Source organism: Aphelocoma coerulescens, chromosome 7 (assembly GCF_041296385.1).
Source record: "Aphelocoma coerulescens isolate FSJ_1873_10779 chromosome 7, UR_Acoe_1.0, whole genome shotgun sequence".
In the NCBI taxonomy this organism is placed as follows: domain Eukaryota; kingdom Metazoa; phylum Chordata; class Aves; order Passeriformes; family Corvidae; genus Aphelocoma; species Aphelocoma coerulescens.
Window position 1 is genome coordinate 10,501,039 of NC_091021.1, and position 12,045 is coordinate 10,513,083.

The following is a 12,045-nucleotide window of genomic DNA, read 5'->3' on the forward strand; positions in this document are numbered from 1 at the left end:
TATTAAAAGAACTGAGTTTTATCTTATTTTGAGGGCAATTTTGAAAATGGAATCACTTACTGTGGAAAACCAAGTAATTAAAAAAGACAAAAACAAGAGCTTTGTCTTTGGAGGCAATGTATGCTTTTCTAACCCCAGCAAACAATTTCCTAAGTCCTTGAGAAGAAAGCATTTTTTCCTTCTGGGTAGTATTTTCCCATTCCAACATTTCAAACCACGTGGGCACTGACTGTTATCTTCTTGGGCTCACATCTTATGACAAAATGAAAAACCATCTTCGTTTCTGAAGTCTAGATTCCCAGATTCCCAATTACTCTCCCTTTCATTTTGATTACCTTAGTAAAAGAGGGTGACTTAGGCTAAAAATTCAGTAGTCAGACATAAATAGCGTTTTCAAGTGAATCATCACATGCATGAATAAATAATGTACAGCAATGAATCTGGAATCAATTTCTCAGCATGGGAGTGAATTGAAAGAGTAACAGTCCCTCCCGTAGCTTAGTCTAATCTGCAATACAGTGCAGAAGAAGGAAGTAGAAGTGGCATTGGGGTAGCAGTAGTTAAGCTAGACCCGTAATAATCAATCTTTTCAGGGCATTTTACATGCTACCTAGTTAGTGTGGGCAAGCTGGGCAACCTGGCATGTGCCTCACAGAAATCTCACTATTTGGATTCAGCAGAACTGATTACACAGCAGTCAGAACAGTGGGAACTAGGTAAACATCTAGTGAAAACTTTCATGTTTACATTCACAGCTGCTTAGGCCACAGTCACATACCTAAGTGACTATCCTAGCTGCCCTTTGTGTCTCAGATCAGGAAGAAGAGATGGGGATGGGTACTCTTACATATTTTCAGCACTGCAGTAGTGTTTTTAGAAACAGAGGAAGAAACAAAGTCCACTGACTTGTTAAAGCCTCAATTTTGCCACCTTCACACTGAGCAAACTATCAAATTTCACAGGCACTCCTGCTAAGAGGGCAATTTGCAAAGTACAACACTGCTAGGAGTGAGTGATGGTGCCTTAACATAAATGCTTTAGTTATCTGAGAATCATTTAAGAGTCACAGAGTCCTAGGGCAGCATTCCCAGCAGATCCAGCGATGTGTTTGCACATGCTGGGCTTGTTTGGAAACCTCTTTAAAGTTGCTTCTTGGGGTCATAGTTACCGATGTGTTGTTACCTCCAAGCCAGCAGTACCCAGTGTTTGCACAGGGAGTCTCTGAGGCTGGTGAGACCCAGGCTGAAGCTGCACTGCACCCAAGAACTACACATATAAAAATGCCACCAGTGCTTTTGGCTTGGGGCTTAACCCATTTAAGCACTAACATGGAAGATGTTTCATTTTTTATGAGGTCAAGGTTCCCCATGTGTGAATACCAGGAACTGCTTGCTCATGATGACTGTAGATGTTTGTCACACACAGTTGTTTTTAATTTAATTCCCACATTTGTATGGTAAAAATTATCCAGAGAGACAAAAATCAAATGTTTCCTAACCAAGGGCAACATAAGTGAAATTTCAAATGAATGCTACAATCTCTTAAATGTGAGGAGTTGGCATTTCCCCTACACTTGATGAACAGCCTATGATAGCAAGATTCTCAGCATGTTTCCCCATATTGCACTTTAGGAAGCAGTTTTATTCTGCAGTTTATTACAACCAGGGCTCTGCATAACCTTTCCAGAGGAAATTCTGAACATCCTGTTCTGGCAGGTCCTGACCATTTCCATGCTGCAAGCTGCTTGCAAGCACCAGGAATTTCAGCTTCAGAGAATATATGGAAAAACTCACACAATCTCTTTTCTTACTTAAACTCACAAAAAAAAAAAATCTTGAATTTTGAACTCAGAAATTATTACAACTTTTTCTTTGCAAACAGAATCAAAGCTAGTCCATGGGCCAATCATAACCAAACTGTAAAATAGACTTACTGGACTACAAGATACTACTAGGCCCCCAAAAGATGTTGCATTTGATTTGAAATAGCAATTTGCAGGATTTGGATTTTTTTAATCCTCAGTTGCCTGGCTCTCATTTGTGCTGTAAACAGGGAAGATGGCTCTGTTTAAAGGCCACTTGCTGTGCCTGTGGATTTCACAGCACCACTTCTGTGTCCATGACCTTCTCCATGCAGTTCTGATGGCAGGAGCCAACCCAAGAGATGTCTCTGCTTCTGACCTTGTGCTGGAGGAAAAACCTACAGTTTGTTGGTCAGAGAGACTCACTGTGTCTCTGACAGCCACCCTGTGTGTAACATGAGACTCTGAATGCAAGTTATTCCTGAGGCATCTTGTTTATGAGGAGTGGGTTAAGATTAGGGTTGCGTTTCCTCCCTGGATCAGCCCAGCCCAAAGCTGCCTCCAGAGGCTGTACATGGTGTACTAAAGCTGAGGTCTGATTAAGTAGAGTTAGGTTGCCCATGCTCTACACACTAATCTGTGTCTAACCACTCTTAACCCATTCTAGAGGCTGCAGAATTACAGAGCTGGGTGAAAGAAAATCTCCCAGCTATCAGTCTGATCACAGCAGAGAAAAGACAAGAACCTGTCATTTTTTGTCAATGAAGAAACCAAGCTGAAGGTGTTTTTTCCATTATTCACGTTATTAGTCTAGTCCTGGCATTGTCACCATGGTCCTTTGAAGAGAACTCTTTTTTCTGCTCTAAAAATTGGAAGTTTAGAAAAAACTTTTTTTTTAATCTTTTCATCCTACTCCTCTAAACCTGCCCTACCCAATATAAATTGCAAGGGCTTGTACAACTCAACTCCTGCTTTCATATCTTAGACTCTCATGCTGTTCCTTTACCCTCTTCAGCTATTTCAATTGATCCTACTTTTTCTCTTTGAAATCCTCACCTTCTCTTGCCCCTCTTGCTGCTCCTCAAGTGAAATTACTCCCTCCCGCCTATTGTGCACTCATAACTTGCCTCTTCAGTATTTGTTAACACTCGACATCAGACCAAGCATAAAAATTGTATCACTAAACTATACTATAAAACCTGTGTCTGATGCAAAAAAATGATAGTAGCTTTCAGTCAGACACAGTCACAAGTGCTGTTTCATTTTAATTCATATTAATTTTTGCTCCTAACTTGTGAACTGCATGTTCAGTAAGTAAATACTTGCACATTTAATCAAATGCAACAAAAAAAGTCAGAAGTAGCTATCATTCTAATATAATTTTCCATGAGAAAAACACTACAATATGGATGTCAGCCTCAGTTACACTGCCTTGTCCATCTTAAGAGACCAAAACTGAGTTCAAACCAAAATGGATGCATTAGACACTGCAACAACAGGGAAGGAAATTTTCATGTAAGGGAAGGTGTATTTGCATATTCAGTTAAAGCCTGTTAATGTTTGTCTGTTTAATGTTTAAACATTAATGTTTATCTGGTACCCCAGTGAGTGACACTGTGAAGCACCCTGGCATTAGTGCCCACAGAGCTGTACCTTGGAAGAGCAGTGATCTTCCCCCACTTCTCCACACAGAAGCGCCTGGGCCCATTGCTCCCACGGAGAGAGGCAAAGCCTTCATAGGGAATGCTGGAGGTGCCTGTAACAAACTGCCAGCACAGACTCACATCAGCACAGGGCCTGCACACACGGGGTGGGTGAGACACTCTGACATCAGCACATCCACCACAGCCCAAACCCTTATGGAAAAGCATTTGCAAAGCAAGGAAATTCGTGAGGCACAAGCAATAAATGCTGCTTTACGTGGAGACTAAGGGCAAACAGACCATTTCCTGGCAGGGCTCTAGAAGAGGCAACTTAGCAAATTAATTTCCTCCAAAGGTTTTCTGCTGCGTAAATACTGTAGAATAACACACTATCAGTATCCAATTACTCAGACTTAAGCCTAAGTGAGTTTTTTGCTGCCGTTTCCTGCATTAAAAGGAATTAATACAAAAGTAGTAATGTCTGGTGGCTTTGTGTTATGCTTTTCTGGCTATGTGGATTTCCATAGCTTTATAAACCAGATTTAACTACAGTAAGAAAAGGACTAAATTCTGAAGGTAAGGTAGAATGTCCACTGACATTTGCTGAAATACTGTCTGGTGAGCAGTTTTATTTACAACCTGTCAGGAACAGATCAAACATAGCTTTTGACAGATCAGAGACTATTTAATTTGCAATGACCTGAATATTATAAAAGCTTGTGACTAACAGATGTGATAGGAACATGCAAGCAGACATTTCTGTCTCTCCATCAAATTAGATGACCCACACTGCCTTTTACAGGCCTTTTTAAAATACTTAAACAGATTCAGAAAAGAAAATTCTTCATAATTCAGTGATCAGAATTGACAAATTCTGAATTGTTAAAAACAGTGGATTTCATATTAGATCAAGAACACGGTATGGTTTGCAGTGGAGGTTTGTCTGTTTCTTTACAGATAGGATGGATGTAACCTGAACTTAAAAAATTTAACTCAATAACCCACGTGTATACATATTCTTCTGTTAAGATATTTTGTCCTTCAGCAGCAGGGTGACTGGAACCTGCAGGTTTAGTGAAAATGGAATTGGACTGACTTCAAGGTTTCCATCATTATTTTCTAATTCGAGGCCTTGAACTTCCATATAAGTTTTCTCCTTCCTAAGCTGTATAAATACCATTAACATTTCTACATAATGATATAACCAATTACACAGTCTTCCTTTTCTGTCTTTGGGAGTCTTAATGTACTTTTAATCAAACAATATTAAAAGATTATTGACATCAACCATTGTATCTTAAATGTATTTTTAACTTAGAAGTCTATAAAAATAGCTGTGAGCTTCAGTCACTTGAAATTATTACATTTAGCCTCTGACGCAGGTTGCTCCCACTAGCAAACATCACCATAATTTCTGGGTATCATAAACCAGGATGGAACTAGTGTAGCATCAAATTTTAATAATATACACTATTTTTACACAGATCAGCTGATTTCTTACCTGTAAAAGTCTTAGTCTCTGTTCATTGTTGAACCTTTCCACAGCAGCCCAGAACCACCGAATTACAATGTGATTGTCATGATAACCTGTTAAAGCAACAAGAGCTTTATACTTTTATGTGCTATGAAAGTAGGGGAGAGACTAGTTAGCAAGCTTTGCCTAGTTTGGCCCTAGTCACAATAATGCCATATTCTTTATCCAATTGCAGCAAAAGGCAGGAGGTGAGAGAAAAATACTCCCAAAATGCTTAAAAATCCTCGAGGCAGAGAATGAATACACTATGACAAGAAGTGAGATCCCTTATGCAAGCATTTCTTCCATTAATCAGTCACTAACAGGAATGCCAATTCTTGAAATATTCCCATGCTGTGCTATTTATCTATCCAAAGCTACAGATGATGCTGCAACCATCACTCTCACAGTATCTCACAGTTCCCAAATCTTCTGTTGTTCTCAAATTATCTCAACTACCAGCCTGCAGTTACTGGGACTGCTTCTAATTTCCTGAGGACTTTGAGTGTGTAAAAAAAAGAGGAATATCTGACTAAGAATGGTTCCCATTTCCATTTTTCTCCCAAGTCTGGGTGATACCAGTGTGCAGCTGAGCACAGTACTTTCTGTGGAGAAGTGTTCTGTTGTGCTGTCTGGGCAAGAACAGCCATGGAAGGGCTTCATGGGGATGCAATGAGGCAAACTAAAATGGACAAATTACCTTCTCCTAACACTAACTTAACCAGAGAAGTTCAGAAGTTACTATAAATGTATCTCATGGGATGGTTCTTTACTGTCTTGCAAACTGGGTAGTTCCAGAGCCCCCAACACGCTCACTGAACAAGTCAAAATTGAAGTTACCTCCTCTGTACTCTGTATTATTTCTCCAATCACTCAAGTCAATTTCTGCTGTTCCAGCTATAACCAGTTCCAGTTCTCTGGCATCAAATACAGACACCAGTCTTGCATCAACCACCTGTGAAAGGAAATAGAATGCATAGCAGCATTTCTTCCTGTACTGACTTGTGCCTCCCCATAAAGTCTGCTACTAAGGTATTTACCAGGTATCATTTCTGTCACAAATATAATTCAGTTTTTTTCGTTTTAAACAAACAAGTCTCAGAGACCCAATGCAGAAACAGAGCAAGGATTCAGTGTTAATCATACAGTGATCGAGAGTATTGTCCAGTACAAAGAAAATACATAACCATAGTCTTTACATCAATGACAAAAAAACAACATTTACCCCCTCCCCCTTCTTCCAGTATCTGCAAAGGCACTTCTGATTATATTTGGGACCCCATACTTAGGAAATGTATACAAGGAGAAAAATATTTTGGAAAGAGAAAGAAAGTAAATTTAATTTTGGAGCTTTTTACCTCATAGAAACCACGAACTAGACTTTCTGTTTGTTGTACAACTCCTCTCTCAATTCTCCATTTCACCATTCTTTCTATGTATTCTTTCTTGTTTTTTTCAGTGACTGGGATATTGGCACCTCCTGGTTTTAGTTCCCGTTCTGTGATCTTAGGAAAAAATAATGACCAAGTGACAACACAGTTATTATAAAGACAACAGCAGGAATTGTAGTAATTTAAATTTTTAACTTGAAGTAATGCCTCAAAATCACTAACCAAGCCTGACTTTAGCAAAATGGAATATGTAAAGTAAGAGAACATACAAAAATAATCTTTTAATAATATTTTAAATTCCATTTAGCCTGAGGAACCTTCATAATTAGTAGTAAGAATAAGTTGAGAAGAAGAAACAATCTTTACAGTGACTAAAGTAGTGAAGTTTTCAGAATAATACCTTAACAAAGGTGTTGTAATACCTTTGAATGGCAACTTAACTGCAATTAAATTCAAGTAAACTACCTCTAGCAAAGCAATCCTAAAGTCTGGTATTTCAGATACTCTCCAGAAAATCTCCTTAACCAGAAAAACGCGTTTGAGCAGGTACAAATAATTCCTCCCTAGATTTCAACATTGGTTTCACCAGCAGGAATTTTTTAAATACAAGTTCAAAGCAGCATGGAGGGACACTCATTCTTCTGTCCAAATAAATGTTTATCTAACAGTAGAATGCACCAAGGAAATTAAGAAACTTGCACACCTGCCCAAAAACTTCTTCATTTACAGTAAATGTGAGATCTAGGATATCGTGTATATCATTGTCTTTCATCCACTGCAAACTCTGGTGAAACTCCTCGTCCAGATATTCCAGGTCACTCAGGTCACAGAGTCTAACAGAAGAAAGAAGAAGAAAACACACAAATACAGATGATGGCTGCAGCCTGTGCTCAGTAACTAAATTCAGCTAGGACAGTCCTGAAAAACAGACTGTGAATGGGAGCCAAGAGAAACATCAGTAAAGACAACTCACTAATAAAGACTTCAAATCTCTGTTTATTTGCCTGGTAACTGCAGGCACTCTGTAACACAAAGTAATTCTGTAAATATACAAAAGTCCAGAATTTAATTTGAAGACACGAAGCTTATGGTGAGTCTGCCCCATGTTTCCTGTGAAGCATATTTAGGAATTATGAACACACATACATTATAGAGATAAAAAACTCAAATAAGAAAAGCAATTGTAAGATTTTTTTTAACAAGCAACCAGTGTCCTTTTTGTTTACGTGGCTACACTGCCTCATCTCTCATCATTTGTTGAACTGCTTAGACATCAAGCTTACCACAGAAAAACCTTTTTACCTTTTGCCATACTTTCCCTTATCTTGTCCTTCTTTTACAAATCCAGCTTGTAAGCCAACTGTCCCTTGCTGTCTTTAACAGTTACTATTCCAAGCTTTGGACATGTCATCTGTTAGTAATATTTAATACCGTGGTGGCAATTTCTGCCCTTCTTCTTAACTCCTTAAATCCTTTCCTGTGAAACAGGACACTGGGGCTATTCATTAAGCAAGGTGCAGGGTTACCTGCCTGCTTCATTCCTGGTCAGCATAAAGCCAGAAGTAAGCCCTGCACTTGCAGCTGGATGCTCAAGAAGTTTTAAGTGACATCCTGCAGTAATAGCCCCTGTAACATCAAAGCTGATGGATTGGGCATCATGTCCCATCTGTAGAGACAGTCTGGATGGCTCATCAGTTCTGAGTAAAGCAGAAGTTCAGGGCTGGGATGGGGAAGTTGCATGAATTAGGCTGTGTACAAAAGTGGCTGCCCCTCATTTTTAATTTTACTGTTTAGAGAATCACCAAGTTAAACAATTTAATTTGGCAGCCACACAAAGTGCACCTGGGGTAAATCCTCCTTCTTACTAAAATGATGCTGCTAGCATTTAGGTATTTTTAAAATATATGTGCAGGAGGAATGGATGAATTACTCCCCACTACTCGAACATGCAATGTTTTATAGGAAAAAAAATCCTTCCAGACTTCTCAAAACCAGCTTTCAAATAAAAAATAGAGCACCTTAAGTTCATTATGTCTTAGGTTCCAGACACGCTGAGCAAGCACAGCTCTCATTGTTTCAGCCAGAACAGAAGCAGTAGTTCTGGAAACCAAGTCTGAAGTATATCAAAGTACAGCTCCTCAAAATGGAGATTGCCAACAATCAGTCTACCTCAGAGAATGGATGCTGCGGTCTAAGTTATGAAGTGATTCATATCTTATCCTGTGAGTCACTACATGACAAATGAATAAGAACTCTATTAATATTTGGAACAAGCCCACAGCATTTCATTGTACATCTTCAAATCTAAGATTTTGTAGAAGAAAGCTGGTTACAGGGCTAAAACAAAACATGAGGTTCTCATACTGATCAGAAACAACATTCTGAGGTAGTGGAAACAAGGAAATTTTTCAAAAAACTCATGAATTGAAATCAATTTATTAAGTTGGAAATAGTGGCCTGTCTCCTTTGTCAATCAAACATCATAAATGGCATCATTGATGGGGAAGGCACCAAACAAAAGAGGAGACAGAACAATGCTACTCACATTCGGAGGAGGGCTTTATAAAAGGGTCTTGTAAAAAAGGCATCCAGCAAATACTGATGTATCAGAGCAAGACCAAGAATTCGACCACTAAACCTGAACCTGGAAGAGAAAGAGTTACAGTTCTGATACTGAAACTTCGTGGTTGGTACACAGCTCTGTCATCAAAACTTGCATGTATTTCCAAACAGCATTATTAAATCAGACGGCTATGTCTAAATTGTGGTATTTTTTGTTTATTTCTTGGGTTTCTTTAACATTCTCAGTCAGGCACAGGAAAAAAAAAAATTTAAAAAGCAATTCTGCAGGGTGTGGAAAATCCCTCAGATACCTAAGTTACAACTGCTCAAAAATGTAAAATCTGTATTAACCCAATGAGCCCCTGCCAGAGCAGCCACTTTATAAAGGCATTATCTCCCAAAATAATAGCCACTGTCTATTTTCATTTCACACCCCTACAGGATTAACTTGTTTTCATGTTACAGAGAGGCCAAAGGTTTTTCTACTTTTTCCCAGCCTGACAGTTCATGCTGCCTGTCTTTCCTGCTTACAGTGGCTCCTTGCTCCCTCTTCTGACTGTGGTTAAGGAGTTCTACGTATATTTTCACAAACAGTGCCTGAAAGTTTTATTATGTATTGCAGTGCTCTCCAGCCCTATGTCAATAGGATCTAAATCTCCTTGTCTCACCTCTCTCTTTCTTCCCCTATTATCTTCATTTTGTTGGCTATGTAAGGAGGAAGTTTGCCAGGGTTGAGATCAAATGACAGCAACCTTGAAATAGGAGGGTCTTTGCTAATATTCCCGTGAGAATCAAGATCCATTGTGAAAACTCTTCCACAATTATAGAACTAGATTAAAGTCTAGTGTTTGTTTTCAAAGAAAATGTTTCTTAACTTTCTGTTTATGTATCCTTTACAACATTTTTGTTCTTGGAAAAATTAGGGCTTTATTATACCTGCTTGTACAATGTTTGCAAGATGAGGATGTGACATGCAGGGCCTTCCCCTTTCCATGCATAAACTGCTTGTCACAGCTGCATTTTCTGAATTCCCCCTGGGGCTGTACAAAACCAGCACTCCCTGAAAGAGATCAGGGTCATGCCTCCTTCATTCCCAAAGTCTCTGGTCCAGCACTGCACAAGCCAGGCATGAATACAAAATGCTGGCAGAAGCTGCATAGCACATAAGGGTTTTCTCTCACCTCTCTGCCAGGCTCTTCTGCCTTTCCAATAGAGCCTATGCCATTTACTGTTGAAGTATTGGAGTTCAACAGGCAGGTTGCTTCAATTAACTGAACTGCCAACCAGTTAATTTTCTGTTCATTTGTAAAATTAGTAATGAGATTCCCCTCTGATACTCATTCTTCATAACTGGCTTTCAGAAAATAACTCAGTACATATCTGTTCTAAAGAGATGAGCAGTTGTCATTCCACTATTAATGTAATCCAACTACTTACACAGCAGAATTCTCTGTTAATAGTCACAGCACAGCTTTACAGATTTATGGTGATGCCATGGCTTAAATCAACTGAGGGTGATTTAACCTGGCTTATAATTGTGAAAATGGGATTATGCAAAAATCCTCAATAACTATTTTAGAAGCATGGGTCTATGTACAGACTGTTTCAAAGCTGAATGATCAGCAGTCTTCCCCCTACCCCCAATTAAGATATCACCACAGATTTCCTTCCAATAGGGATGTCAGGGTTTTTCCACTGAGGAGATCTCTGTACTCTTTAGGAAGACTCAAACAAATTAAATACAGTAATATGTGCCTGAAATCTCCCTTAATCTCCTTAGCTGACAAAAAGTCAGTGTGTTATTATTTTTTCTTGTTTTTTTCCTAATACACAATAAGTTAATATTGCTTTCATGAAATGACTGCTAATGTACAAGAAATGCAGGGAGTTGTGTTGTGAGACAATCCCATGGTACACGTTCCAAATCATAATTTTGCTGACCTTATGAGAAATAAGATCATTGAAAAACCACAAGAGAAACCAAAACCAGGGACGTCTAAAGAAATGCAATTATTTTGCTGCTGGTTAAAAAGACTAGATTACATGTTACATGTCTGAGCAGATTTGAGCAGCTGTTCTACAAGTGGGAGTAACAGAAAATGTATCTGAAAAACAAAAAGAAAATAACTCTTACCACTCATGGTGATTGTCTACAAAAGCAGACATGGGACTTATTTGTACTGTGTAGGTATCATTGGCTGAATATTCAAACAAACCATAATATGGATTGAAGAGCTCCCTGGACACCAGGAAAAAAAACTCTCTTGATGGTCCACTGTAGTCCAACCTTTAAAGAGAAACCTGACATTACTATGAAGTAAGAAACACTTTTTTGAATCTGCATTTCTTACACTATATTTTGATTAAAATTTCGTAAGATTTTAACCAGAACCCTTAACCATGCAGGTTGCCTAATGCCAAAGAATGTAGAACTCTCAAGGGACTATTCTAAAATGGAACAGCTTGGAGGACTGGAATGAAGTCCTCCATGTGGGCTGCTCTCAGAAAAAAGCTTTGGCTCCAGCTGTAATGGCCTCTTTGCCACAGGAATATAACCAAATAATTGGGAGGGGCCAGGGTGGGAAGGAGGAAAATCATGAAAAGAGCCAACATCAGACTTACCTGCATCTGACAAATTAACAATGAAAATAGACAATGGTCCTATTTTGTCTTTGCAGACTTGCAACCACAGGACAATTTGAAGGATAATATTTCTGTTTTCCCTAGCAATATAATCTGAGATTACTTCAGTGATTTATGTTTCTTGGTCTAAATTTTCTTGTCTGTCTTCCAAACTTTAGTGCACTTAAATGTCTTTTGGAGAGTGCACTTCCTTTGTTGGTTTTTTTTTTTGGTTTTTTTTTTGTTGTTGTTGTTTTCTTTTTTTCCCCCCTATTTCAAGATTCCAGTACTAATGAATCTAAATAACCCCTTCTTCCTGAACGATAAACAAACTCATTGCTGACAATGCACTCAGACTGAATTGTGACATTATTCTGCAGGTCACCAGTGAAATGAGTTAGGTATGATGTTAATGCTCTGTTAGAGTTGGAGAAAAGTAGGGGTTTTCCAGTGGGGAACAGAGAATATTATAACCCTAACAAAGAGACAGAAAGATACATCTTTTATAGATAA

General features: G+C 38.7%; 1 protein-coding gene across 8 annotated transcripts in view; it reads right to left on the reverse strand.

Moving 5' to 3' along the window:
- The window catches only part of HECW2 (HECT, C2 and WW domain containing E3 ubiquitin protein ligase 2), a 180,213-nt gene that overhangs the window by 4,704 nt on the left and 163,464 nt on the right, over window positions 1-12,045 (reverse strand). For all 8 annotated transcript variants that reach the window (XM_069022049.1, XM_069022050.1, XM_069022047.1 and 5 more), the window contains 7 exons: window positions 11,045-11,197; window positions 8,894-8,992; window positions 7,052-7,181; window positions 6,316-6,462; window positions 5,798-5,912; window positions 4,946-5,031; window positions 3,455-3,567 (listed from right to left, as the gene is read on the reverse strand). In XM_069022049.1, the coding sequence (XP_068878150.1) occupies window positions 3,455-3,567; window positions 4,946-5,031; window positions 5,798-5,912; window positions 6,316-6,462; window positions 7,052-7,181; window positions 8,894-8,992; window positions 11,045-11,197 (843 nt within the window). The remainder of the gene's footprint in view (window positions 1-3,454; window positions 3,568-4,945; window positions 5,032-5,797; window positions 5,913-6,315; window positions 6,463-7,051; window positions 7,182-8,893; window positions 8,993-11,044; window positions 11,198-12,045) is intronic.